Below are 26099 nucleotides of genomic sequence, written 5' to 3' on the forward strand. Positions count from 1 at the left end.
GCAGTACACAGCAACTATTGAATTAATGGAGCTGCTGTGTTTGGGCCTCATTCATGATCATCCAGCCGGTGGAGGTAGCAGCTGATCGGGAGGTGTATTGGCTGTCACACCCCCCTAAATGAGATATTGATAGCCTAAGGATAACTCATCAATATATAAGTAGTGGCCAATTTCTTCACTTTTTCGTCTGTATTATGATATCATACAAAGTTTTCCTGATTTTTTTTATATAATGTCAGGTCCTCAGACAATTGCAGCAGGGGCTGGCGAAATGCTACTCCGTGGCCTTCGAGAAAAGTGGCGCTGTCTCTGATGCCAAAATCACCCCTCACACACTGAACTTTGTGAAGAAGCTGGTCAGCACCTTCGGCGTGGGGTTAGAGAACGTCTCCAATGTCTCCACCATGTTCTCCAGCGCAGCCTCCGAGTCCTTGGCCCGAAGAGCTCAGGCCACGGCACAAGACCCCGTCTTCCAGAAGCTGAAGAGCCAGTTTACAACAGGTAACGTGGACTCGCGTCTTATTTGGATCGACACCGATCGGTGTTACCTTGCATTCTGCATTGCCGTACACGCACCTTGCTGAGGAGAGCCATTAGATCAAATACTTAATTAACCTCTGGATATAGATGACTGTGAGAAGTGTGTTCAATGAAATCGATTCTGTATACATAAGCCAGTCAGTCTTCAGAGGAACCCAAGATGGCCCCCGATGACATCATAGACCCGCCCATCAGAGGATCACCAAGATGGCCCCCGATGATATCATAGACCCGCCCATCAGAGGATCACCAAGATGGCCCCCGATGATATCATAGACCCGCCCATCAGCATCACCTCTGATCCACTCCGATGACATCATAGACCTGCCAATCAGCATCACCTCTGATCCACTCTGATGACATCATAGACCCGCCCATCAGCATCACCGCAGATCCACTCTGATGACATCATAGACCTGCCCATCAGCATCACCTCTGATCCACTCCGATGACATCATAGACCCGCCCATCAGCATCACCTCTGATCCACTCCGATGACATCATAGACCCGCCCATCAGCATTATCGCAGATCCACTCCGATGACATCATAGACCCGCCCATCAGCATCACCTCTGATCCACTCCGATGACATCATAGACCCGCCCATCAGCATCACCTCTGATCCACTCCGATGACATCATAGACCCGCCCATCAGCATCACTGCAGATCCACTCCGATGACATCATAGACCTGCCCATCAGCATCACCTCTGATCCACTCCGATGACATCATAGACCCGCCTACAATGACGCCCACCAATCAGCTCATGGACTAACACATTGTTCAACCCACTGACCAATGAACAGCTCCGACCATGCCCCTTTCCCAGGCTATATAAAGGCATGTTCTTGAATAAATCAGGCAGTTTTGGGCCGACCTCGATTGAGGAAAGATGAATATCCGACTGTGTCTGATCTCATTTTTCAGGCATGCACTCGACCCACACCAATTAGGCCAGGCAGTAGGCAACACGCGTGAACCCTGGTTAAGAGTTCACCCTAACACCCTTATTTTTGGGCCACATCTTAAAGGAGACCTTCCCCTTTTAATCCTTCGGTGACTTGCAGGCAGTCTGGTGGCACGCGGATTTCTCGAGCATTGTATATGGAAATTGGCTGATGGGATTCACTTTTAAAGTAGCTTCCAGCTTTAAATATGACCTACATATCTGGAGCCCATTAAGGCTTTCATGATGCCGGCTGTGTGGCACAGCACTCGCATGACAGTAGATAATGGAAGACGTGAACCATGTGATTACATTTAATGGATGAAGGCCAGCAGGCTAAAAGGCGGCAGCGCGCGCTCCTCCAGCCCCGGCGACTGTTTGCACACACTCAGAAATTCAATTGCGGTTAATGCTCTGAAATGTTGCCTTCTGTGTAATGGGTCTACGTCGCTTCCGGTAATATAGCTTTTTTTTTTTTTTTTTTTGGGAATAGCAAAGACCCCATTGGAGGGAGACGAGCTTGATTAACCTTTTAAAGGTCTATTTATATTTGTATATTGTACGATATTTCCTGACTAGTGGGTGCAGAGGAAAGCTGACGGATGGGCACATCTCATGCACCAGGGACTCGGAGCCCTCCGGAGGATAGATCGCAGCAGATGGCTTTTCTTCTTAATAGTCTACTTTCATTCAGTCCATTACTGGTCTGGTTTAATGAGCAGTATGCAGTCTACCTAATAAAACCTCCTACTCAATGTGCTGCGCTGCAGACGCTTTGGGTTTTTTTACATACTGATTGCATCATTAAATGGAATCTGTCAGCAGATTTCTGTTATGTAATCTGAGAGCAGCAGAATGTAGGCTCAGAGATCTGTCACCAGGTTTTGCTATGTAATCTGAGAGCACCATAATGTAGACTGAGATCTGTCACCAGGTTTTGCTATGTGATCTCTGTCACCAGGTTTTTGTTATGTAATCTGAAAGCATCATCATGTAGGCTCAGAAATCTGTCACCAGGTTTTTGCAGTGTAATCTGAGAGCAGCATAATGTAGGCTATGAGATCTGTCCCCGGGTTTTTGCTAAGCAGCATAATGTAGGCTCGGATCTGTCACTAGGTTTTTGCTATGTAATCTGAGAACAGCATAATGTTGGCTCAGAGATCTGTCACCAGGGTGTTGCTATGTAATCTGAGAGCAGCATAATCTAGGCTCAGAGATCTGTCACCAGGTTTTTTGCTATATAATATGAGAGCAGCATAATGTAGGCTCAGATATCTCGGTCACCAGGTTTTTGCTTTTGCTATGTAATCTGAGAACCGCGTAATACAGGCTCAGAGATCTGTCACCAGGTTTTTGTTATGTAATCTGAGAGCAGCATGATCAAGATCTCTGAGCCTAAATTATGCTGCTCTCGGATTACATACCTAAAACCTGGTGATCGAGATCTGAGCCTAAATTACCAGGTTTTTGCTATGTAATCTGAGAGCAGCATAATGTAGGCTGAGATCTGTCACCAGGTTTTTTGCTATATAATCTGAGAGAAGCATAATGTAGGCTCAGAGATCTCTGTCAGCAGGTTTTTGCTGTGTAATCTGAGAACCGCATAATGTAGGCTGAGATCTTGGTGACAGATTCCCTTTAAGCTTTTCCTATCCAGTAAAATGTTCCTGTTCTGCCCATTGAAATCCTATTATACTTGGGAAAAAAACGTCAAAACAGAATTTTGCAATTTGAATGAATTTTGTAAATCAATTTATTCACATGTGAATGATAAACAAGGCAGTGGCCCGACAAAGGAGCGTAACAGAATTTTTGGAATGTTCCCCCCTGGGGGGACTCAGGATAGGGAGAGGTTAAATGAGCTGCATGATGTAAGGGCAGAAACCCAAATTCCAGCAATCACTTACTGGGCTGCTTATTGTAATTTCAGTGCAATCAGTGTTTTATCACCAGGAGATTATCACTACAGGACTAGGTGTCTTATGCCATGTAGTCCTGCTGCTTTGTGTAACTCCGCCCCCACAACTGATTGGCAGTTTTCAGCCAATTAATGGTATGTGTGGGGTTATACAGAGCATTCAGAGAACTGGTAGCAGAGAAAACAGGGATTTCATCACAACCTGCAGCAAGCAGCTCAGCGGTGTCGTACTTTTCTAGCACCATTGCAATTGAAAGGGGTTTTCCTATCCAGCTTCAGAGCTGCGCTCCTTTCTGATCTCAGCCACCACTGATGGACCTCGGAGGTGGCCGGTAAGCCATGCAGCCCATTTTCTCCTCTCCTCCATTGAGTCTGTAGGGTCTTCAGTTCGGCAGTAGATGGCGGTCGCTCATTTTCTCTCTTGTTTTGTATAGATTTTGACTTCAGTGTCCCGGGCTCCATGAAGCTGCACAATCTCATCTCCAAACTTAAGAAATGGATCAAGATCCTTGAAGCCAAAACCAAGCAGCTGCCCAAGTTTTTCCTCATCGAGGAGAAGTGTCGGTTCCTCAGCAATTTCTCCGCCCAGACGGCAGAGGTGGAGATTCCCGGGGAGTTCCTGATGCCAAAACCAACGCATTATTACATCAAGATCGCCAGGTAAGATGATCCTCTCACAAGGGGAGACGTCCGCCGCTCGCTGAGGATCAATGATCTGATGATGTCTTTGAAGCAAGTTTTGCTGGCAACTTTGTGACCTTCCGGCTGTCGGAGCGTGATGAATTGTTGGTTAACGCTGCCATTTTGGGGACCACTCTTAGCGTCACATTGGTTTTTTGATTGTTCTGGAAATGTCTTCTCATTTTTCTCGTTGCGATGACAGTTCTGGGGCATTGTTCTTTCTAGTAAAATGCTAGAATACAAAGAGAAATTGAATGCGGCCAACTAATGGCCTCCCCAGTGACGTCCTTGACGGATCCCAGCAGGAATGGTCAGAATAATGGTTTAAAGGGATATAGTAAGGAATAAAATTAATCACCATATTTTTTGTTTTATAAGACGCACCTCGAATTTAGAAAAAAACAGGTAAAAAAAAGGGGGGGGGGGGGTGATCCGTCTTATAGTCCGGTGGTGTTTCACAGGAGGGGAGGGGGCGGCAGCGGTGGTGGAGTGCGGTCACAGGAGGCAGGGTCGGTGTTGGAATAGGGCGATGTTGCGGCGGGGGCTGTGTTGGCTGCGGCGGGGGCTGTGTTGGCTGCGGCGGGGGCTGTGTTGGCTGCGGCGGGGGCTGTGTTGGCTGCGGCGGGGGCTGTGTTGGCTGCGGCGGGGGCTGTGTTGGCTGCGGCGGGGGCTGTGTTGGCTGCGGCGGGGGCTGTCCTGGCTGCGGCGGGGGCTGTCCTGGCTGCGGCGGGGGCTGTGTTGGCTGCGGCGGGGGCTGTGTTGGCTGCGGCGGAGGCTGTGTTGGCTGCGGCGGGGGCTGTCCTGGCTGCGGGGGCTGTCCTAGCTGCAGGAGCTAGTCCCAGTCCACAATTATGTGAATGTAAAGGAGACCAGACCTGCCTTCACGTTCGAGGACCAACCTGAAATGTGCACCTCATTCAGCAGGCCAACAATGAAAGCCTTTTATGATCTGTCCCGATTTATAGACCATCCCAGTGTCACCACTAGGTGGGCATTATTGAAGGCACCCCATCAGTGTTAAAGGGGAAGATATCGGATATCCACTGGATCAATCACTGCTGGGACCTCAATATTTCCAAAAATGAGGCCTTTCACAAACTGACTCCATAGACTTTTTCTTGTACCATACTTTGACCCCTTTAAGTAACCCTTGGTGGATGATTTTGGTGTCGTTAGATTGGTTAGAAATGAATGGATTCTGACGAAGACTTTCATGCTAGTCGGGTTCCGGGTGTTGGACCCCGACTGATCAGACATTGATGACCTGTCCTAAGGAGAAGCCATCAATGGAAAAGTAGGGGACACCTTTTTAACCTTGAGTACAATGTGAGGAAGGGGAGACTCTATTGATTCATCCAAAAAAAAAGTCTACTTCAGTGCCTGTAGGGCGTTCTGTGCACTCGAGGGAAAGCTATGAGAATTCAGACTTTATTCTCAAGAAACTTAACTAACGGTCAAGGATGGTCAATATGTGGTGATCTGAAAATTCTCTCTTTGCTCCTTGGGCAGCAAGGAGCAGACATGAAGTACCCATGCTTTTTGTGTGGATGGGACAGCCGGGATAGGACTCCTCTCTTGAGCCAAAAAAGTTGGCCAACGAGAACAACTGTGCAACCTGGACTCAAGAACATAGTTGTGATAAGTTTTGTTGTTCGCACTAAAGTCCTCCTGCCACCGCTCCACATTAAGCTTATACTGATGAAGCAGTTTTTGAAGGCTCTACCAAAAGAAGAAGAGACTAAGTACCTGTGTACCAAGTTTCAATGACTCTGTGAAGGAAGGCATTTTTGTGGGTCCAGATATTCAAAAACTCAAGAACGATGACGTGTTCAATACAAAAATGAAATCTCTTGAGGAAAGGGCTTTGGATTATTTTAAAGTCGTCGTGAAGAAACTTCTAGGTAACAACCAAGATCCAAAATATAAGTCCATCGTGAAGAACATGATGTAACTTTCTTGGGTTGTCTGAATCTGAAGTTACATTTTTACATTCCCATGTGGATGACTTTCCCGGAAACCTTGGAGCCGTTAGCGAAGAACAAGGAGACTAGATTTCACCAGGATATCAAGGAGATGGAATGATAATACCAAGGTAGATGAGGGACAACTGCTGGAAGCTTCACAGAGAAGATCCGCAGCCTCTATAAGAGAAAAGGGATGAAGAGGAAAGGGAAAGGTGCAAGAATTAATTTACAATAACAATGAATGTTCAGTATATTTTTAGATATATTATTATGTATATCTTTGGCTAGGATAATCCTTTTTCTTGCTCGTCTCGCTTGTATGTAATTTCACGCGCGTTGTGCAAAATCTGTGAGAGAATAGAATCAATTTTGTTCTCCTAGTACCCATCTTATCTTATAACTAGTGATGTCATACAGTTCACCCCACTGATGGGTGGGGAAGTTTCACATTTCTATACAAACTGGTCACATCTATTATATAAAGCTGTGCGTATGTATGTATGCCCGCTAAAGGAATCTGCACTGTCGTATGTACAATCACGAAATTTTGCACAGACACCCCATGTGACTCAGAGAACGTCATAGACTGTTTTGAGGGGAAATTTTAACCCCGCGCTTTACAGTTATTTGGCAAAAAAAACTTGCCTCCATTAAAGTCAATGAAGCTGGGAACCACAATGCAGCCAGAACTTCAGAGGAGTGTTGGCGTGTCATAATGCAGCCAGGAAAAGAGACAGGCAGACAGGGGGGAGACAGGCAGACAGGGGGGAGACAGGCAGACAGGGGGGAGACAGGCAGACAGGGGGGAGACAGGCAGACAGGGGGGAGACAGGCAGACAGGGGGGAGACAGGCAGACAGGGGGGAGACAGGCAGACAGGGGGGAGACAGGCAGACAGGGGGGAGACAGGCAGACAGGGGGGAGACAGGCAGACAGGGGGGGAGACAGGCAGACAGGGGGGGAGACAGGCAGACAGGGGGGGAGACAGGCAGACAGGGGGGAGACAGGCAGACAGGGGGGAGACAGGCAGACAGGGGGGAGACAGGCAGACAGGGGGGAGACAGGCAGACAGGGGGGAGACAGGCAGACAGGGGGGAGACAGGCAGACAGGGGGGAGACAGGCAGACAGGGGGGAGACAGGCAGACAGGGGGGAGACAGGCAGACAGGGGGGAGACAGGCAGACAGGGGGGAGACAGGCAGACAGGGGGGAGACAGGCAGACAGGGGGGAGACAGGCAGGGAGGGGGGAGGCAGGCAGGGAGGGGGGAGGCAGGCAGGGAGGGGGGAGGCAGGCAGGGAGGGGGGAGGCAGGCAGGGAGGGGGGAGGCAGGCAGGGAGGGGGGAGGCAGGCAGGGAGGGGGGAGGCAGGCAGACGGGGGGAGACAGGCAGACGGGGGGGAGACAGACAGGTAGAGAGACAGACAGACAGGTAGAGAGGGGGAGACAGACAGACAGGTAGAGAGGGGGAGACAGACAGACAGGTAGAGAGGGGGAGACAGACAGACAGGTAGAGAGGGGGAGACAGACAGACAGGTAGAGAGGGGGAGACAGACAGACAGGTAGAGAGGGGGAGACAGACAGACAGGTAGAGAGGGGGAGACAGACAGACAGGTAGAGAGGGGGAGACAGACAGACAGGTAGAGAGGGGGAGACAGACAGACAGGTAGAGAGGGGGAGACAGACAGACAGGTAGAGAGGGGGAGACAGACAGACAGGTAGAGAGGGGGAGACAGACAGACAGGTAGAGAGGGGGAGACAGACAGACAGGTAGAGAGGGGGAGACAGACAGACAGGTAGAGAGGGGGAGACAGACAGACAGGGAGAGAGGGGGAGACAGACAGACAGGGAGAGAGGGGGAGACAGACAGACAGGGAGAGAGGGGGAGACAGACAGGGAGAGAGGGGGAGACAGACAGGGAGAGAGGGGGAGACAGACAGACAGGGAGAGAGGGGGAGACAGACAGACAGGGAGAGAGGGGGAGACAGACAGACAGGGAGAGAGGGGGCGACAGACAGACAGGGAGAGAGGGGGAGACAGGTAGAGAGAGAGAGGGGGAGACAGGTAGAGAGAGAGAGAGAGGGGGAGACAGGTAGAGAGAGAGAGGGGGAGACAGGTAGAGAGAGAGGGGGGGAGACAGGTAGAGAGAGAGGGGGGGAGACAGGTAGAGAGAGAGGGGGGGAGACAGGTAGAGAGAGAGGGGGGGAGACAGGTAGAGAGAGAGGGGGGGGAGACAGAGAGAGAGAGGGGGAGACAGAGAGAGAGAGGGGGAGACAGGTAGAGGGAGGGAGGGAGACAGGTAGAGGGAGGGAGGGAGACAGGTAGAGAGAGAGAGGGAGGGAGACAGGTAGAGGGAGGGAGGGAGACAGGTAGAGGGAGGGAGGGAGACAGGTAGAGAGAGAGAGGGAGGGAGACAGGTAGAGGGAGGGAGGGAGACAGGTAGAGGGAGGGAGGGAGAGAAGGAGACAGACAGTTACTATCCTGGGCATCGCCGGGTACTACAGCTAGTATACTAATAAAGGAGAATTGTTTGAGTACACCATACTAAGTGTGTGCTGTATTGATTTCCTGAGTGCTCTTAAACAAATCTTATTAATTTGGAGTTCAAAAGGCATAGAAGGAGTGTATTTTGCTCACTAATACATACGTGATGGTTCATAACACATATGTTTTGAAATCTGGGCATAAGAAACATATGAATCAGTCATTGAATTTGAAAGGACCTGTTAGGTATGTGGCCACCTCAAGATATCCTCAATCTCTGGGTGTCCCGATCACAGGCCGGCTCCCTGATGTCATGTACGGTGTCGGTGCTCACAGACAGCCGGCTGCTGGAGTACAGCGTGGAAGACGCTACTTCTCTGATGTTAAAGCCAAGAATAAGATTTGAGCTGCGGCATCATTTTCCCCATCACGCTGATTACCACCGAGCATACATTTACAACTTGGCAGAGCGTCCGTCTTCCAAGCACTTTCCCCTTCACAGAGAATAAGAGCTGCTCCTCATTTTGCTGATTGGACTTTGAAACTAAGAAGACTAAGCCGTCATCCCTGCTGTTTTATCTCCAGCTCAGCGCTTTAACTCTTGTAGGTCCGGATGCATGCTTCCGGGACGCCGGCAAGTTGTGCTGTATTTACATGATTATAGTATCCCATTTTGCATAGGAAAATGGCACTGTTTACACACATGAAACTGGCAAATGAGGCGCAGTCATATTTGCTTTTGAAAACTCTTTGCTCTATTCTTAAATTTGCCACACACTTTAAATAGCGGTCACCTCTACCAAGTACACCTCTCCCCAATATACAGTACATGTGGGTGGGGCTAGTGTATTTGTGTTTTCAATGGGAAAAAAGTGGGTGGAGTAGGTTGTTGCAGGACACGTCTGGTGTCTGCTCGTCTCCCTTAGGCTATGTGCCCACGCTGCGGATTTACCGCGGATTTTGCCGCGGATTTGTCGCGGATTTACCGAAAATCTGCAGCAGCGGCACTTCCAAGCCATTTCAATGGCATTTTGGAAATGCTGTGTCCATGCTGCGGATTTTTCCACTGCGGATTTGCCGCGGATTTTGATGCGGAAAAATCTGCAGCATGTCAATTATTTGTTGCGGATTTTGGTGCGGATTTTGGGTATAGAATGGGGAAAAAAAAAACCCGCATCAAAATCCACGGCAAATCCGCGGCAAATCCGCGGGTGCGGATTTGCCGCGAAAGTCGCGGATTTTCATGCAGAAAAATCCGCAGGTACATTCTACCGTGGACACATAGCCTTAAAGGGAATCTGTCAACAGGTTTTTACTATGTAATCTGAGAACAGCATGATGTAGAGGCGGAGACCCTGATTCCAGTGATGTGTCACTTACTTGTGTGCATGCTTTCATGAAGATCTAGCAGAGCTCTAATTGCTGAGATGTATACAACTGGCCACACCCTTGATTTTCAGCTGTATGCTTATGCACAAGAAGCTGCCCAATGAGTGATGGGGGTATAGTTGGACCAGAAGGCACAAGATACTTAGTCCTGTAGTGATAATTTCCTGCTGATAAAGCACAAATTTTAGTGAAACCGCACACAGCTTGTTTAAGGGAATCAATCATCTGTTTTTTCCTACCTCATCTGAGAGCAGCATAGTGTAGGGGCAGACACCCTGATTCCAGCAACGTGTCACTTACTTGTGTGCATGCTTTCATGAAGATCTGGAAGATCTTGATCTGAATGCTGAAATGTATACAACTATGGCCACACGCCTGGTTAGGCAGCTTTCTGTCTATGCACAGTGGGCACAAAGCTGCCAATCAGTGGTGGGGGTGTAGTTGGACCAGAAGGCACAAGATACCTAGTCCTGTAGTGATAATAATGTTAAGGTGAACTCTTAACCAGAGATCACTAGTTGCCTACTGCCTGGCCGAATTGGTATATACCAAGTGCATGCATAAAAGAATCCACACCAGACACAGTCGGATGTGTAATCTCTTCTTGGTCACAGTAGAAAAATGGCACCAAACAGACAGAGAAGAGCATGCATCCTCTTGATATAGGCTAGGGGCGTACACAAGTTCAGATATGCACATTTAGTGGGACAGTTCATGGGCTAGCGAATGGGGAGATCCGTGTTGCTGTTGATGGGCGGGTCTGACTCCAGTGGATGAAACCATGACGATGGGAGGGACGTCATCTTGTGCATCCATGCTGATGGTTTGGTCTGTGATTTCCAGCTTGACCAGAGGTCTTCCCTTATATGGAGGTCTTCTTTCATCTGGACATTCCTTGCATTCCAGGCAAGGTGTGGATAACAGGAAATAGCGGCCATCTTTATATCTGTGTCATGTATATGATCTGAAACCTGAATTATGTAAGGCAAATCGACATTTCCCACAATCCCTTGTCAAGAGGTTAATTAAGTATTTAATCTTATGGCTCTCCTCAACAATCTTCTGCTGATAAAATACTAAGTTTCTGCTCTATCATGCAGCTCTCAGACTACATAGCAAAAATCTGCTGACAGATTGCATTTAAAGGGAATCTGTCATCAGGTTTTTGCTCCCTTATCTGAGAGCAGCATAAGACAGAGACAGAGACCCTGCTTACAGCGATCTCACTTACTGGGCTGTTTGCTGTCATTTTGATAAAATCAGTGTTTTCTCTGCTGCAGATCTACCAGTTATACAGGAGCTCATGAATACGCTGGACTACCTGCAGCACACCAAGTAGTCCCGTAATGATAATCTCCTGCTGATTAATCAGTGATTTTATCAAAAGTACACTAAGCTGCCCAGTAAGAGACACATCGCTGGAATCAGGGTCTCTGCCCCTACATTAATCAGCAGTAGATTATCATTACAGGACTACTTGGCGTGCTGCAGGTAGTCCAGCATATTCATGAGCTCCTGTATAACTGCTAGATCTGCAGCAGAGAAAACATTTTTTTTAAAAAAATGAGAACAAACAGCCCAGTAAGTGACATATCGCTGGTATTGGGGTCTCTGTGTCTTCAATATAATGCTCTGAGAGTCAGTGTTAAAAACCTGGTGACAAATGCCCTTTAAATGACACCTCTCTGGAATCAGGCTTTCTGCACCTACATCATGCTGCTGCCAGATTACATAGCTAAATCCTGCTAACAGATTTTCTTTAAGAACAAAAGGAATGGGCATGTTTAAATCCAGCAGCCCAATCCTTCTTTCTCCGACACTCTCAATTAAGGACGTGGACAACTCTCTTGGCCGGTTGCGCCGAAATTGTTGGGTTAGCCATTCATATCGGTAATGATATTTATCTGTTTTGTATAGGTTTATGCCCCGAGTGGAGATTGTCCAGAAGCACAACACGGCGGCCAGAAGACTCTACATCCGGGGCCACAACGGAAAGATCTATCCTTACCTGGTCATGAACGATGCCTGTCTGACCGAGTCCCGCAGAGAAGAGCGGGTCCTACAGCTGCTGCGCCTCCTAAATCCATGTCTGGAGAAGAGAAAGGAGACCACAAAGCGCCATCTTTTCTTTACCGGTAAGTAGGGGGTCTCATACTTTTAGTACCCACCTTGGTTAGCATTACATGCAGCCCTCAGCCTGATGGCCCCCATTCTGTCGGATGTATCGCACCGTATAGGAGTGACTCCCATTCACCATCCATTGAGATGGTGTCAAGGGAGGAATTTGGTTGAAGACTGCTAATGGAGTCCTCGTTTGGGATATCCAGAGACGGTGCCGTATTAGCTGTATATCAGTGCCAATATATATCAATGTATATAAGACAATGAACACACAGACATGCTCTCTCTCAGCCAGCGTCATCAACTGAGCTAGTTTAATTCGATAGATTCAATTATACAGTAAGTAAACATGAATAACCTTGAAGCTAACCAAGGATTATATACACAGATATTCTTATTACGTTAGAACAAACAAGCTATAGCTCAGTCGACCTCCACAATGGCAGCAGGATGAAGGCTGGAGGCCGGGATGCAGGTAGCGCGATCTCTAGAAGAGAGGCCGTTATCTGCATTTATTGATGGTGCTCGAGCTCATGCGGGGTTATTTATTCCATTATGAGCCGGAGCCGGGCGACGGAGACGGGTGTGTTCTACCCCCTGCTCGAGTGAACTGGGAAAAGAGCGCAGGATCCGGCTGACTAATGAAGAGACCGCACGTGACACACATTGTGCTAATGAGCCTGTAATTAGACAGATCACACATCTCCAGCCATTTAATCAAGACGTTCTCTGCTCCCCACAACTGCGTTCTGCTTGGCTCGCATCGCAGTCGTTACTTAACCCTTTTTTTATACCTTCTGCTTTACATTTGCCATCATTGCTGGTCCTTAAAGGGGTTTTCCCCACTAATTGCAATTGTCACCTATCCACAGAATGGGTGATCAGTGATGGTGGGGTGTTAGTTGCTATTAACCTACCAATCTCTACAATCAAGGTCACCTATGTGAATGCAGTAGTAGCAAGCGTGGTCAGCTTCTTCACCAACCACCTATTCAGGACTCCAGGAGATAGCCGTCACAATTGCAGTATCAATTCCGGCACTACCTGCTAAAGAAAAGAAATGTGCCTCTTAAAGGGACTCTGTCACCAGGTTTTTGCCTCCTAATCGAACATGGGAGCAGAGACCCTGATTTCAGCAATGTGTCACTTACTGAGCTGCTTAGTGCAGTTTTGATAAAATCACTTTTAATTAGCAGAAGCTTATCATTACAGGACTACTTGGCGTGCTGCAGGTAGTCCGGCATATTCATGAACTCTGTATAACTGCTAGATCTGGAGCAGAGAAAACATTGATTTTATCAAAATGACAGCAAACAGCTCAGTAAGTGACACATCTCTGGAATCAGGGTCTCTGTTTTTACATTATGCTGCTTTCAGATGGGGGAGCAAAAACCTGGTGACAGATTCCCTTTAAATTCCCTATAACCCTCTTAGCAAACTGAAAGTGTCCTACATGATGCACCCACTTTGATTTTTGGCCACATGTGCCTCCATTGTACAAGCCATGTGGCCCTAAATTGGCATTGCAAAATTATGGTAACTTACTAGAAAACTGCAGGTTGTTTTTCTGTGCAGGGCTTGGCCACAAAACATGCTAATCAAGTGCGCCCTGAGTGGACACGTGCACTGAAAGGCAATCTGCCAGCAGGTTTTTGCTATGTAATCTGAGGATAGCATGATGTAGGAGTTGAGACATGGATTTCAGGGATGTGTCACTTATCAGGCTGTGTGCTGTATGTTTTATCAGCAAGAGATTATCACTTCCGGGCTAGCTCCCTTGTGCCAAGTGGTCCGACCACGCCTCCTCTGATAAGCAGCTCACTGTCAGTAGACAATGTACACCGAGATCTGCTGGGGGCGGGGTTAGCTCTCTGAGCTCTGCCTCATCTAAGAACTCTGTTTGTGGCACCCATTAAGTTATATATTGCTGGAATCAGAGCTTCTTTTCCTACATTATGCTGCTCTCAGATGAGGTAGCAAAAACCTGCTGACAGATTCCCTTTAAAAAGCATCTATGTACATAAATCACCCCTTTTTATTATTTTAAGGTTGCCAATAGATATTGTTTTTGTTGTATGGTCAGAAATCACACATCTGGAAAATGAGTAACTGGGACGCTGCACTTTGCTGTTTGGCCATCTCGAGGGTGCACCGAGTACTTGTGCTGGGTTTGAACAGTCAATTTGTGCCGACAGACGCTCTTTAAATTTTCATGAAGTCAGGGACACTCGGCCGCACATCTCGCTGCCTCGTCCTGTTCAGTAATCCTGTGCAAGTAAATATTTATTATGGCTTATGTGAGACGGGAGAACGGCTCCTCTAATCTCATAATGCGAATGGTAATCTGTGGATGACAGCCTGTACCTGCTCAGCCCCATCTTTCCAGCCGCCGTGTTACAGTCACTATAGCAGCAGCGGTGTGGTGCGCAGACTAGAAATGTAAAGACACATTTTGTGTTGTTTATTTTCTTTTTTATTATTGCTAGTGATAAGTGAGCACTACCATGCTCGGGTGCTCTGTACTCATAACTAGTGATGAGTGAGCACTACCATGCTCGGGTACTCTGTACTCGTAACTAGTGATGAGCGAGCACTACCATGCTCCGGTACTCTGTACTCGTAGCTAGTGATGAGTGAGCACTACCATGCTCGGGTGCTCGGTACTCGTAACTAGTGATGAGTGGGCACTACCATGCTCGGGTGCTCTGTACTCGTAACTAGTGATGAGCGAGCACTACCATGCTCGGGTGCTCTGTACTCGTAACTAGTGATGAGTGAGCACTACCATGCTCGGGTGCTCAGTACTTGTAACCAGTGATGAGCGAGCACTACCATGCTCGGGTGCTCTGTACTCGTAACTAGTGATGAGCGAGCACTACCATGCTCGGGTGCTCAGTACTTGTAACCAGTGATGAGCGAGCACTACCATGCTCGGGTGCTCTGTACTCGTAACTAGTGATGAGCGAGCACTACCATGCTCGGGTGCTCTGTACTCGTAACTAGTGATGAGCGAGCACTACCATGCTCGGGTGCTCTGTACTCGTAACTAGTGATGAGTGAGCACTACCATGCTCGGGTGCTCAGTACTTGTAACCAGTGATGAGCGAGCACTACCATGCTCAGGTGCTCTGTACTCGTAACTAGTGATGAGCGGGCACTACCATGCTCGGGTGCTCTGTACTCGTAACTAGTGATGAGCGGGCACTACCATGCTCCAGGTGCTCAGTACTCGTAACTAGTGATGAGCGGGCACTACCATGCTCAGGTGCTCAGTACTCGTAACTAGTGATGAGCGAGCACTACCATGCTCATGTGCTCAGTACTCGTAACTAGTGATGAGCGGCACTACCATGCTCGGGGGCTCAGTACTCGTAACTAGTGATGAGCGAGCACTACCATGCTCGGGTGCTCTGTACTCGTAACTAGTGATGAGCGAGCACTACCATGCTCATGTGCTCAGTACTCGTAACTAGTGATGAGCGGCACTACCATGCTCGGGGGCTCAGTACTGGTAACTAGTGATGAGCGGGCACTACCATGCTCGGGTGCTCTGTACTCGTAACTAGTGATGAGCGAGCACTACCATGCTCATGTGCTCAGTACTGGTAACTAGTGATGAGCGGCACTACCATGCTCGGGGGCTCAGTACTTGTAACAAGCAGTTGGGCAGGAAGACTTATGTACCGAGTATGATAGATGTCAATGGGAAATTTGAGCATCTTTCCGGAAAGATGTTTGCATTTCCCATTGACTTCTATTAACCTCGGGTACTTGAGCCTCACCCATCTGAGCATCCAACTACTAGTTATGAGTACTGAGCACCCAAGCATGGTAGTGCCCGCTCATCACTAGTTACGAGTACTGAGCACCCGAGCATGGTAGTGCCCGCTCATCACTAGTTACGAGTACTGAGCACCCGAGCATGGTAGTACCCGCTCATCACTAGTTATCAGTACTGAGCACCCGAGCATGGTAGTGCCCGCTCATCACTAGTTACGAGTACCAAGCACCCGAGCATGGTAGTGTCCGCTCATCACTAATTATGAGTACCGGGATTCTGTTCAATATCACTGCAGGGGACATAGGGCAGAATTAGTGTACCATACATTTTAAGTAGCACCTGACGGCTTTACTGACATGTCTGTCTTAGTATTTACTTGGTTAATTATGAATAACAATTCTGGAGCACGTTCTCTTAAAGACTGTTTTTCCTCCCGGAAATTGAGTGTTACCATTCTTTTCTTTGTCGCTCCATTGGGAGACCCAGACAATTGGGTGTATAGCTTCTGCCTCCGGAGGCCACACAAAGCATTACACTGAAAAAGTGTAACCCCTCCCCTCTGCCTATACACCCTCCCGTGCATCACGGGCTCCTCAGTTTTATGCTTTGTGTGGAAGGAGGCACACATCCACTCATGCATTCCCATTTTAGTCAGCAGCAGCTGCCGATTTTATCGGTTGGAAGAAAAGAGGGCCCCCACAGGGCCCCCGGCATGCTCCCTTCTCACCCCACTACGTCGGCGGTGCTGTTAAGGTTGAGGTACCCATTGCGGGTACAGAGGCTGGAGCTACATGCCGTTTTCCTTCACCATCCCTTAGAGGCTCTGGGAGAAGTGGGATCCTGACCGGTCATCCATTTACTGGGACCGGGCTCCCTCCGCAGCCCCTGTGGGAATCTGCCGGACAGGAGTCTATGTATCCTCAGGGACAGGGCCCTGCATCTAAAGGTACTCTGTGTCCCCATGGGGACTGTGCATGGAGCGCTTGTTTCACAGACGCTGCAGCAGCTGCTGGTTTGTGAAGACCGGGACTTCCGCGCCGACCGAGCCTGTTTGTCGGCCGCGGTATTAAATTTAGTCCCCGGCTTCATTGCGGCCTAGTACCATAACTCCCGCCCCCGGGCCTGCCAGTCAGGGGTAAGGGCGGGACGGTCGACCTGACGTCGGCAGTGAGGGCTGGAGCATACTTTGTTTCCTCCCCCCCCCCCCTCACTGATCACTGTGGGGCCCCAGATTCCCGCACTTTTCTAGTCGCCGCCCACGGCTCCCTCCTCCCCTGAGAGCTCCGGCAGCCATTTTTACACACATTCTGCCGGTGGAGGATTTTCAGGAACGAGCTCTGCAGCTCTGGGAGACCTAAGGCAGGGAATCTGGAGGACACACGCTCCGCTTTGGGCGGTCGGTAAGCCACACCGGTCACCCGGTGCTGGTCCCCCTAGGGTGCCGGAGTATATATATATATATATATATATATATATATATATATATATATATATATATATATATATATATATATATATATATATATATATATTTTCTCTGTTCGGCCGGGTTGTTTACTTTTGGCTATATACCCTCAGTGATCACTCTCCTAGGAGACAACAGCATGTCGTCCACAAGGAGCAAGGGCGCTAAGGCAAAGGGTTTTTTTGCAACCTGTACCTCTTGTGGGGCTATGTTACCTGCGGGTTCCACCTACCCTCACTGTGAGCAATGCTCGACCCCTGTTGCACTTGCTCAGCCGGAGCCTCGGTCACTAGTGGGCCCCTCGGCTCAGGCAGACCCTCCTGCTTCCACTGTCCAGGCGGCAGGGACAGAGTTTGCAGTTTTTGCTGAGAAACTCTCTGAGTCGCTTTCACAATCCATGGCTCAGTCTATGGACAAATGGTCTGCCAAGCTACTAGAAGCCTTGCAGTCCAGACCGGTCCTTACACAGGCCCCGGGCACTGTTGGATCATCGCCTCCAGGCCCCTCTCGGTCTGCGCCGCAGCGTACTCCCGGGGTGGCCCCTAGGTCTCACGTGGAGGACTCCTGCACGGACCACAGTCCCAGACCGGCTAAGCGGGCTCGCTGGGAATCTTCCCCGACTTCCTCACGCTGCTCGGGGTCTCAGCTTGAGGACTCTCTGGAGGACGAGGCGGACGCAGCTCAGGGCTCTGACCCTGACGTTGCCCTCAATCTTGATACACCTGAGGGGGACGCCTTAGTAAATGATCTTATATCGTCCATCAACCAGGTGCTAGATCTTTCTCCCCCTCCTCCACCTATAGAGGAGTCGGCTTCGCAGCAGGAGAAACACCAGTTTAGGTTTCCCAAGCGTACACGGAGTGCGTTTTTCGATTAGAGCTCCTGGTGAAATCCATCTATGAAGCCACAGGCGCGTCTTTTGCCCCAGCCTTTGCAGCCGTGTGGGCACTCCAAGCTATCTCAGCTTGTCTGTCTGAGATTAATGCGGTCACACGTACCTCTGCTCCGCAAGTTGCGTCTTTGACTTCTCAGGCGTCGGCTTTTTCGTCCTACGCCATGAACGCCGTCCTGGACTCTGCTAGCCGTACAGCGGTGGCATCCGCTAATTCGGTGGCAGTCCGCAGGGCCATGTGGCTACGCGAATGGAAGGCAGACTCTGCTTCCAAGAAGTTCTTAACCGGTTTGCCGTTTTCTGGCGACCGATTGTTTGGCGAACGATTGGATGAAATTATTAAGGAATCCAAGGGAAAGGACTCATCCTTACCCCAGTCCAAACCGAAGAGACCTCAGCAACGGAAAATAACACCGAGGTTTCGGTCCTTTCGGCCCTCAGCCAAGTCCCAATCCTCTTCGTCCGACAGGCCAGAGAAAGGCCAGAGGAACTCCTATGCGTGGCGGTCTAAGTCACGCCCCCAAAAAACCGCCGGAGGCACTGCCTCCAAGGCGGCCTACTCATGACTTTCGGCCTCCCCGAACCGCATCCTCGGTCGGTGGCAGGCTCTCCCGCTTTTGCGACGCCTGGTGGCCACATGTCCAAGACCGATGGGTGAGAGACATTCTGTCTCACGGTTACAGGATAGAGTTCAGCTCTCGTCCTCCGACTCGTTTCTTCAGAACATCTCCACCCCCCTCTCAGGCCGGCGCACTTTTTCAGGCTGTGGGCGTTCTGAAGACAGAAGGAGTGGTGATTCCCGTTCCCCCTCAGGAACATGGTCACGGCTTCTACTCCAACTTGTTCGTGGTGCCAAAGAAGGACGGATCATTCCGTCCCGTTCTGGACCTCAAACTGCTCAACAGGCATGTGAGCACCAGAAGGTTTCGGATGGAATCTCTCCGCTCGGTCATCGCTTCGATGTCACAAGGAGACTTCCTAGCATCAATCGACATCAAGGATGCTTATCTCCATGTGCCGATCGCACCCGAACATCAACGCTTCCTGCGTTTCGCCATCGGGGACGAACACCTTCAGTTCGTGGCACTGCCTTTCGGCCTGGCGACAGCCCCACGGGTCTTCACCAAGGTCATGGCATCCGTTGTGGCGGTCCTACACGCTCAGGGCCACTCGGTGATCCCTTACTTAGACGATCTCCTAGTCAGGGCACCCTCCCGGGTGGCGTGTCAACACAGCCTGACCGTCGCTCTGGCGACTCTCCAGCAGTTCGGGTGGCTCATCAACTTCCCAAAATCCAAGTTGACACCGACCCAATCACTGACTTACCTCGGGATGGAGTTTCATACTCAGTCAGCGGTAGTCAAGCTACCGCTGGACAAACAGCTTTCGCTGCAGACAGGGGTGCAATCTCTTCTTCGGGGTCAGTCACACCCCTTGAGGCGCCTCATGCACTTCCTGGGGAAGATGGTGGCAGCAATGGAGGCAGTGCCCTTCGCGCAGTTCCATCTGCGCCCACTCCAATGGGACATTCTCCGCAAATGGGACAGGAGGTCGACGTCCCTCGACAGGAACGTCTCTCTTTCCCTTGCAGCCAAAACCTCTCTTCAGTGGTGGCTTCTTCCCACTTCTCTATCGCAGGGAAAATCCTTCCTGCCCCCATCCTGGGCTGTGGTCACGACGGACGCGAGCCTGTCAGGGTGGGGAGCGGTTTTTCTCCACCACAGGGCTCAGGGAACCTGGACTCCGATAGAGTCTTCCCTTCAGATCAATGTTCTAGAGATAAGGGCAGTGTATCTAGCCCTAAAGGCGTTCCATCGGTGGCTGGAGGGCAGGCAGATCCGCATACAGTTGGACAACGCCACGGCGGTCGCGTACATCAACCACCAGGGCGGCACGCGCAGCCGTCAAGCCTTCCAGGAAGTCCGGCGGATTCTGCTGTGGGCGGAAGCCACAGCCTCCACCATCTCCGCAGTTCACATCCCGGGCGTAGAAAACTGGGAAGCAGATTTTCTCAGTCGTCAGGGCATGGATGCGGGGGAATGGTCTCTTCACCCAGACGTGTTTCGCGAGATCTGTCGCCGCTGGGGAACGCCGGACGTCGATCTCATGGCGTCACGGCACAACAACAAGGTCCCGGTCTTCATGGCACGGTCTCAAGATCACAGAGCTCTGGCGGCGGACGCGTTAGTTCAGGATTGGTCGCAGTTTCGACTCCCTTATGTGTTTCCTCCTCTAGCGATGTTGCCCAGAGTGTTACGCAAGATCAGATCCGACTGTCGTCTCGCCATTCTCGTCGCTCCAGATTGGCCGAGGCGGTCGTGGTACCCGGATCTGTGGCATCTCACGGTGGGTCAGCCGTGGGCGCTTCCAGACCGCACAGACCTGCTGTCACAAGGGCCGGTTTTCCATCTGAATTCTGCGGCCCTCAACCTGACTGTGTGGCCATTGAGTCCTGGCTCCTAGCGTCGTCGGGGTTATCTCAGGATGTCATTGCCACTATGAGACAGGCCAGGAAACCAACATCCGCCAAGATCTATTACAGGTCGTGGCGGATCTTCTTGTCCTGGTGCTCTGATAAGGGTTTTACTCCCTGGCCTTTTGCCTTACCCATTTTTCTTTCATTCCTTCAATCCGGAATGGACAAGGGTTTGTCACTCGGCTCTCTCAAGGGACAAGTATCGACGCTCTCAGTATTTTTTCAAAAGCGCCTGGCAAGGCTTCCGCAGGTCCGCACGTTCCTGCAGGGAGTTTGCCACATAGTTCCACCCTACAAGCGTCCGCTGGAACCCTGGGACCTTAACAGGGTGCTAATGGCTCTTCAAAAACCACCTTTCAAGCCGCTGAGGGATGTCTCTTTATCACGTCTTTCGCAGAAGGTGGCACTTCTTGTGGCAATTACCTCACTCCGAAGAGTGTCGGAGCTTGCAGCGCTGTCATGCAAATCCCCTTTCCTGGTTTTTCACCAGGATAAGGTGGTTCTGCGTCCTGTCCCGGAATTTCTCCCTAAGGTGGTATCTCCTTTTCATCTCAATCAGGATATCTCCTTACCTTCATTTTGCCCTCATCCAGTTCACCAGTGTGAAAAGGATTTGCATTCATTAGATCTAGTGAGAGCACTCCGGCTCTACGTGTCTCGCACGGCGCCCCTGCGCCGTTCAGATGCGCTCTTTGTCCTGGTCGCTGGCCAGCGTAAGGGTTCGCAGGCTTCCAAGTCAACTTTGGCTCGGTGGATCAAGGAACCGATTCTTGAAGCCTACCGTTCTTCTGGGCTTCCTCTTCCTTCGGGGCTGAAAGCCCATTCTACCAGAGCCGTGGGTGCGTCCTGGGCATTGCGACACCGGGCTACGGCTCAGCAGGTGTGTCAGGCAGCTACCTGGTCTAGTCTGCACACCTTCACAAAACACTATCAAGTGCATACCTATGCTTCGGCAGACGCCAGTCTAGGTAGGCGAGTCCTTCAGGCGGCGATTGCCCACCTGTAGGAAGGGGCCGTTTTCGGCTCTCTTTTATTGAGGTATTCTTTTACCCACCCAGGGACTGCTCTTGGACGTCCCAATTGTCTGGGTCTCCCAATGGAGCGACAAAGAAGAAGGGAATTTTGTTTACTTACCGTAAATTCCTTTTCTTCTAGCTCCTATTGGGAGACCCAGCACCCGCCCCTGTTCCCTTCGGGCTGTTGTTCTTTTGTGTACACATGTTGTTCATGTTGAATTGTTCTTTTGGTTATGGTTTCAGTTCTCCGAACATCCTTCGGATTGAATTTACCCCAGACCAATTTATAAGTTTCCTCCTTCCTGCTTTTGCACCAAAACTGAGGAGCCCGTGATCCACGGGAGGGTGTATAGGCAGAGGGGAGGGGTTACACTTTTTCAGTGTAATACTTTGTGTGGCCTCCGGAGGCAGAAGCTATACACCCAATTGTCTGGGTCTCCCAATAGGAGCTAGAAGAAAAGGAATTTACGGTAAGTAAACAAAATTCCCTTCTTTGCCAAAAAGGCGTGTCCCTGAACTGTCAGACCCTGTCCAATCCGTGTTCAGTGTTCGTGTGTGGACACGCCCCAGAGGAGCTGGCTTACTGCACACACCACTGCCATCTTCATTCTTCCTCCTGCAAATGTGTAAATAAATTGACAACTTGCCTTTACCATTCTTGTTATATATAGTTTGTATTTTTGCCCATGTATAATTAGTTTATGTTGAGAATATCCTTGTGTCTTTCCTCTGTTATTCCCCCTGGTAATATATGCATAAACTTGAAAACAGGGCATTGTATTTCTACCTATCAAAAGGTTGTGTCCATACACACATCCAATCAGTGCTGATAATGCCTCGTAACAAGGGGTGGGGTAGTGCTCATATATTTCCAGGAGTAACAACAGAGGAATCCTAAAGCAGAATGTTCAATGAAGGTTCTCCAAAAAATTTATTTCCTAGGAAATATATGTAATTTCTATAACAGACATAGAGATGTAATGTGGGCTTTTCATACTGGGTACAACCCCCGAAGCCACCAGGACTCTATTGCTGAATATTAGTACATCCCTATTTGCTAAATATATACCGCTACAGTGTGTTTAATCATTGCCGATCTGTCTTTTTCCCCGCACATGCCTGGTAGTGGATGTCAGAGGGCCGGTGATTAGTTTGGCTAATTCCTTGGTTCTGTAGAGGTATTTACAAGATGCTGTTCAGTCCTCCGCGTCTGCATTTCTATGGTTTTGCATTAATCAATCTCCCCCCTTCTCTCCCTCTCCTTACAATCATTTCCAGTCCCCCGTGTCGTGGCCGTCTCACCGCAGATGCGTCTGGTCGAAGACAATCCCTCTTCTCTCTCCTTGGTGGAGATCTATAAGCAGCGCTGTGCCAAGAAAGGCATCGAGCATGACAACCCTATTTCACGTTACTATGACAGATTGGCCACAGTTCAAGCACGAGGGACCCAGGCCAGTCATCAGGTACGAAATCTGTGATTAATGAATTTGGAAGCTGCACTGTAAAACTATTCTGCACTCTGCTCCGGCCTAATCACCCTGCTCCGGCCTAATCACCCTGCGGTACGCGCTGCCGTGCGAGTATGTCATTTCTGGAAGTGATAATCAGCTTAGTCATCCCCGGCAGCTGGACGGGCCGGTCATATGGTCATCTGCTCCGTCAGACCACCCTCTTCTACATATGCGAGGCATTTCTTTTAACTCCTTCAGCTGATTTAGGATGACCGCCTGAAAGAAAACGCGAATGTATAATAAATTCTGGCATCCAATAATCCAGAATTTATGGTAATTTAGCAATAGTCAGTCAATTACTGATGGCCCGTATTTAGGCGAAACTCAAAATTTTATTGGCGAAACATCTGACTGAGCACTGTACTGATAATCTCATTTGTTGCCACAACTGTATGTCTGGCATTGAGAGTGACGGGTGATCGGTGCCCTGGGTGCTGTCATTGTACCGGTGTCTGGCACTGTGAGTGAGGGGTGATCTGTGCTCCGGGTGCTGTCATTATACCTGTGTCTGGCACTGTGAGGGAGGGGTGATCGGTGCTCCGGGTGCTGTCATTATACCTGTGTCCGGCACTGTGAGTGAGGAGTGATCGGTGCTCCGGGTACTGTCATTGTACCTGTGTCTGGCACTGTGAGGGAGGGGTGATCGGTGCTCCGGGTACTGTCATTATACCGGTGTCTGACAATGTCGGTGAGGGGTAATCGGTGCTCCGGGTACTGTCATTATACCTGTGTCTGGCACTGTCGGTGAGGGGTGATCGGTGCTCCGGGTACTGTCATTATACCTGTGCCTGGCACTGTGAGGGAGGGGTGATCGGTGCTCCGGGTACTGTCATTATACCTGTGTCTGGCACTGTGAGGGAGGGGTGATCGGTGCTCCGGGTACTGTCATTATACCTGTGTCTTGCACTGTGAGGGAGGGGTGATCGGTGCTCCGGGTACTGTCATTATACCTGTGTCTGGCACTGTCGGTGAGGGGTAATCGGTGCTCCGGGTACTGTCATTATACCTGTGTCTGGCACTGTCGGTGAGGGGTGATCGGTGCTCCGGGTACTGTCATTATACCTGTGTCTGGCACTGTGAGGGAGGGGTGATCGGTGCTCCGGGTACTGTCATACCTGTGTCTGGCACTGTGAGGGAGGGGTGATCGGTGCTCCGGGTACTGTCATTATACCTGTGTCTGGCACTGTGAGGGAGGGGTGATCGGTGCTCCTGGTACTGTCATTATACCTTTGTCCAGCACTGTGAGCGAGGGGTGATCGGTGCTCCAGGTGCTGTCATTATACAGTCATATGAAAAAGTTTGGGCACCCCTATTAATGTTAACCTTTTTTCTTTGTAACAATTTGGGTTTTTGCAGCAGCTATTTCAGTTTCATATGTCTAATAACTGATGGACTGAGTAATATTTCTGGATGATTGAAATGAGGTTTATTGTACTAACAGAAAATGTGCAATCCGCATTTAAACAAAATTTGACCGGTGCAAAAGTATGGGCACCTCAACATAAAAGTGACATTAATATTTTGTAGATCCTCCTTTTGCAAAAATAACAGCCTCTAGTCACTTCCTGTAGCTTTTAATGAGTCCCTGGATCCTGGATGAAGGTATATTTGACCATTCCTGTTTACCAAACAATTCCAGTTCAGTTAAGTTTGATGGTCGCCGAGCATGGACAGCCGCTTCAAATCATCCCACAGATCTTCAATGATAATCAGGTCTGGGGACTGGGATGGCCATTCCAGAACATGGTAATTGTTCCTCTGCATGAATACCGGAGTAGATTTGGAGCTGTGTTTTGGATCATTGTCTTGCTGAAATATCCATCCCCTGCGTAACTTCAACTTCGTCACTGATTCTTGCACATTATTGTCAAGAATCTGCTGATACTGAGTTGAATCCATGCGACCCTCAACTTTAACAAGATTCCCGGTGCCGGCATTGGCCACACAGCCCCAAAGCATGATGGAATCTCCACCAAATTTTACTGTGGGTAGCAAGTGCTTTTCTTGGAATGCCGTGATTTTTTGCCTCCATGCATAATGCCTTTATGTATGACCAAACAACTCAATCTTTGTTTCATCAGTCCACAGGACCTTCTTCCAAAATGTAACTGGCTTGTCCAAATGTGCTTTTGCATACCTCAGGCGACTCGGTTTGTGGCGTGCTTGCAGAAACGGCTTCTTTCGCATCACTCTTCCATACAGCTTCTCCTTGTGCAAAGTGCGCTGTATTGTTGACCGATACACATTGACACCATCTGCAGCAAGATGAAGCTGCAGGTCTTTGGAGGTGGTCTGTGGATTGTCCTTGACTGTCCTCACCATTCTTCTTCTCTACCTTTCTGATATTTTTCTTGGCCTGCCACTTCTGGGCTTAACAAGAACTGTACCTGTGTTCTTCCATTTCCTTACTATGTTCCTCACAGTGGAAACTGACAGTTTAAATCTCTGAGACAACTTTTTGTATCCTTCCCCTGAACAACTATGATGAATAATCTTTGTTTTCAGATCATTTGAGAGTTGTTTTGAGGAGCCCATGATGCCCCTCTTCATAGGAGATTCAAATAGGAGAACAACTTGCAAGTGGCCACCTTAAATACCTTTTCTCATGATTGGATACACCTGCCTATGAAGTTCAAAGCTCAATGAGGTTACAAAACCAATTTAGTGCTTTAGTAAGTCAGTAAAAAGTAGTTAGGAGTGTTCAAATCACGAAATTGATAAGGGTGCCCATACTTTTGCACATGTCAAATTTTGTTTAAATGCGGATTGCACATTTTCTGTTAGTACAATAAACCTCATTTCAATCCAGAAATATTACTCAGTCCATCAGTTATTAGATATATGAAACTGAAATAGCTGTTGCAAAAACTCAAATTGTTATAAAGAAAAAAGGTTAACATTAATAGGGGTGCCCAAA

The 26099-nt window shown here is 49.3% G+C and overlaps 1 protein-coding gene across 1 annotated transcript in view; it reads left to right on the forward strand.

Annotated features, from left to right (window-relative positions):
* TRRAP (transformation/transcription domain associated protein) overlaps window positions 1-26099 on the forward strand; it is a 467034-nt gene that overhangs the window by 430981 nt on the left and 9954 nt on the right. Inside the window, exons 64-67 of the mRNA XM_075319755.1 lie at window positions 240-501; window positions 3841-4066; window positions 11838-12055; window positions 22950-23134. Of these exons, the coding sequence (XP_075175870.1) occupies window positions 240-501; window positions 3841-4066; window positions 11838-12055; window positions 22950-23134 (891 nt within the window). The remainder of the gene's footprint in view (window positions 1-239; window positions 502-3840; window positions 4067-11837; window positions 12056-22949; window positions 23135-26099) is intronic.

This window comes from Anomaloglossus baeobatrachus, chromosome 7 (assembly GCF_048569485.1).
Source record: "Anomaloglossus baeobatrachus isolate aAnoBae1 chromosome 7, aAnoBae1.hap1, whole genome shotgun sequence".
Classification (NCBI taxonomy): Eukaryota; Metazoa; Chordata; class Amphibia; order Anura; family Aromobatidae; genus Anomaloglossus; species Anomaloglossus baeobatrachus.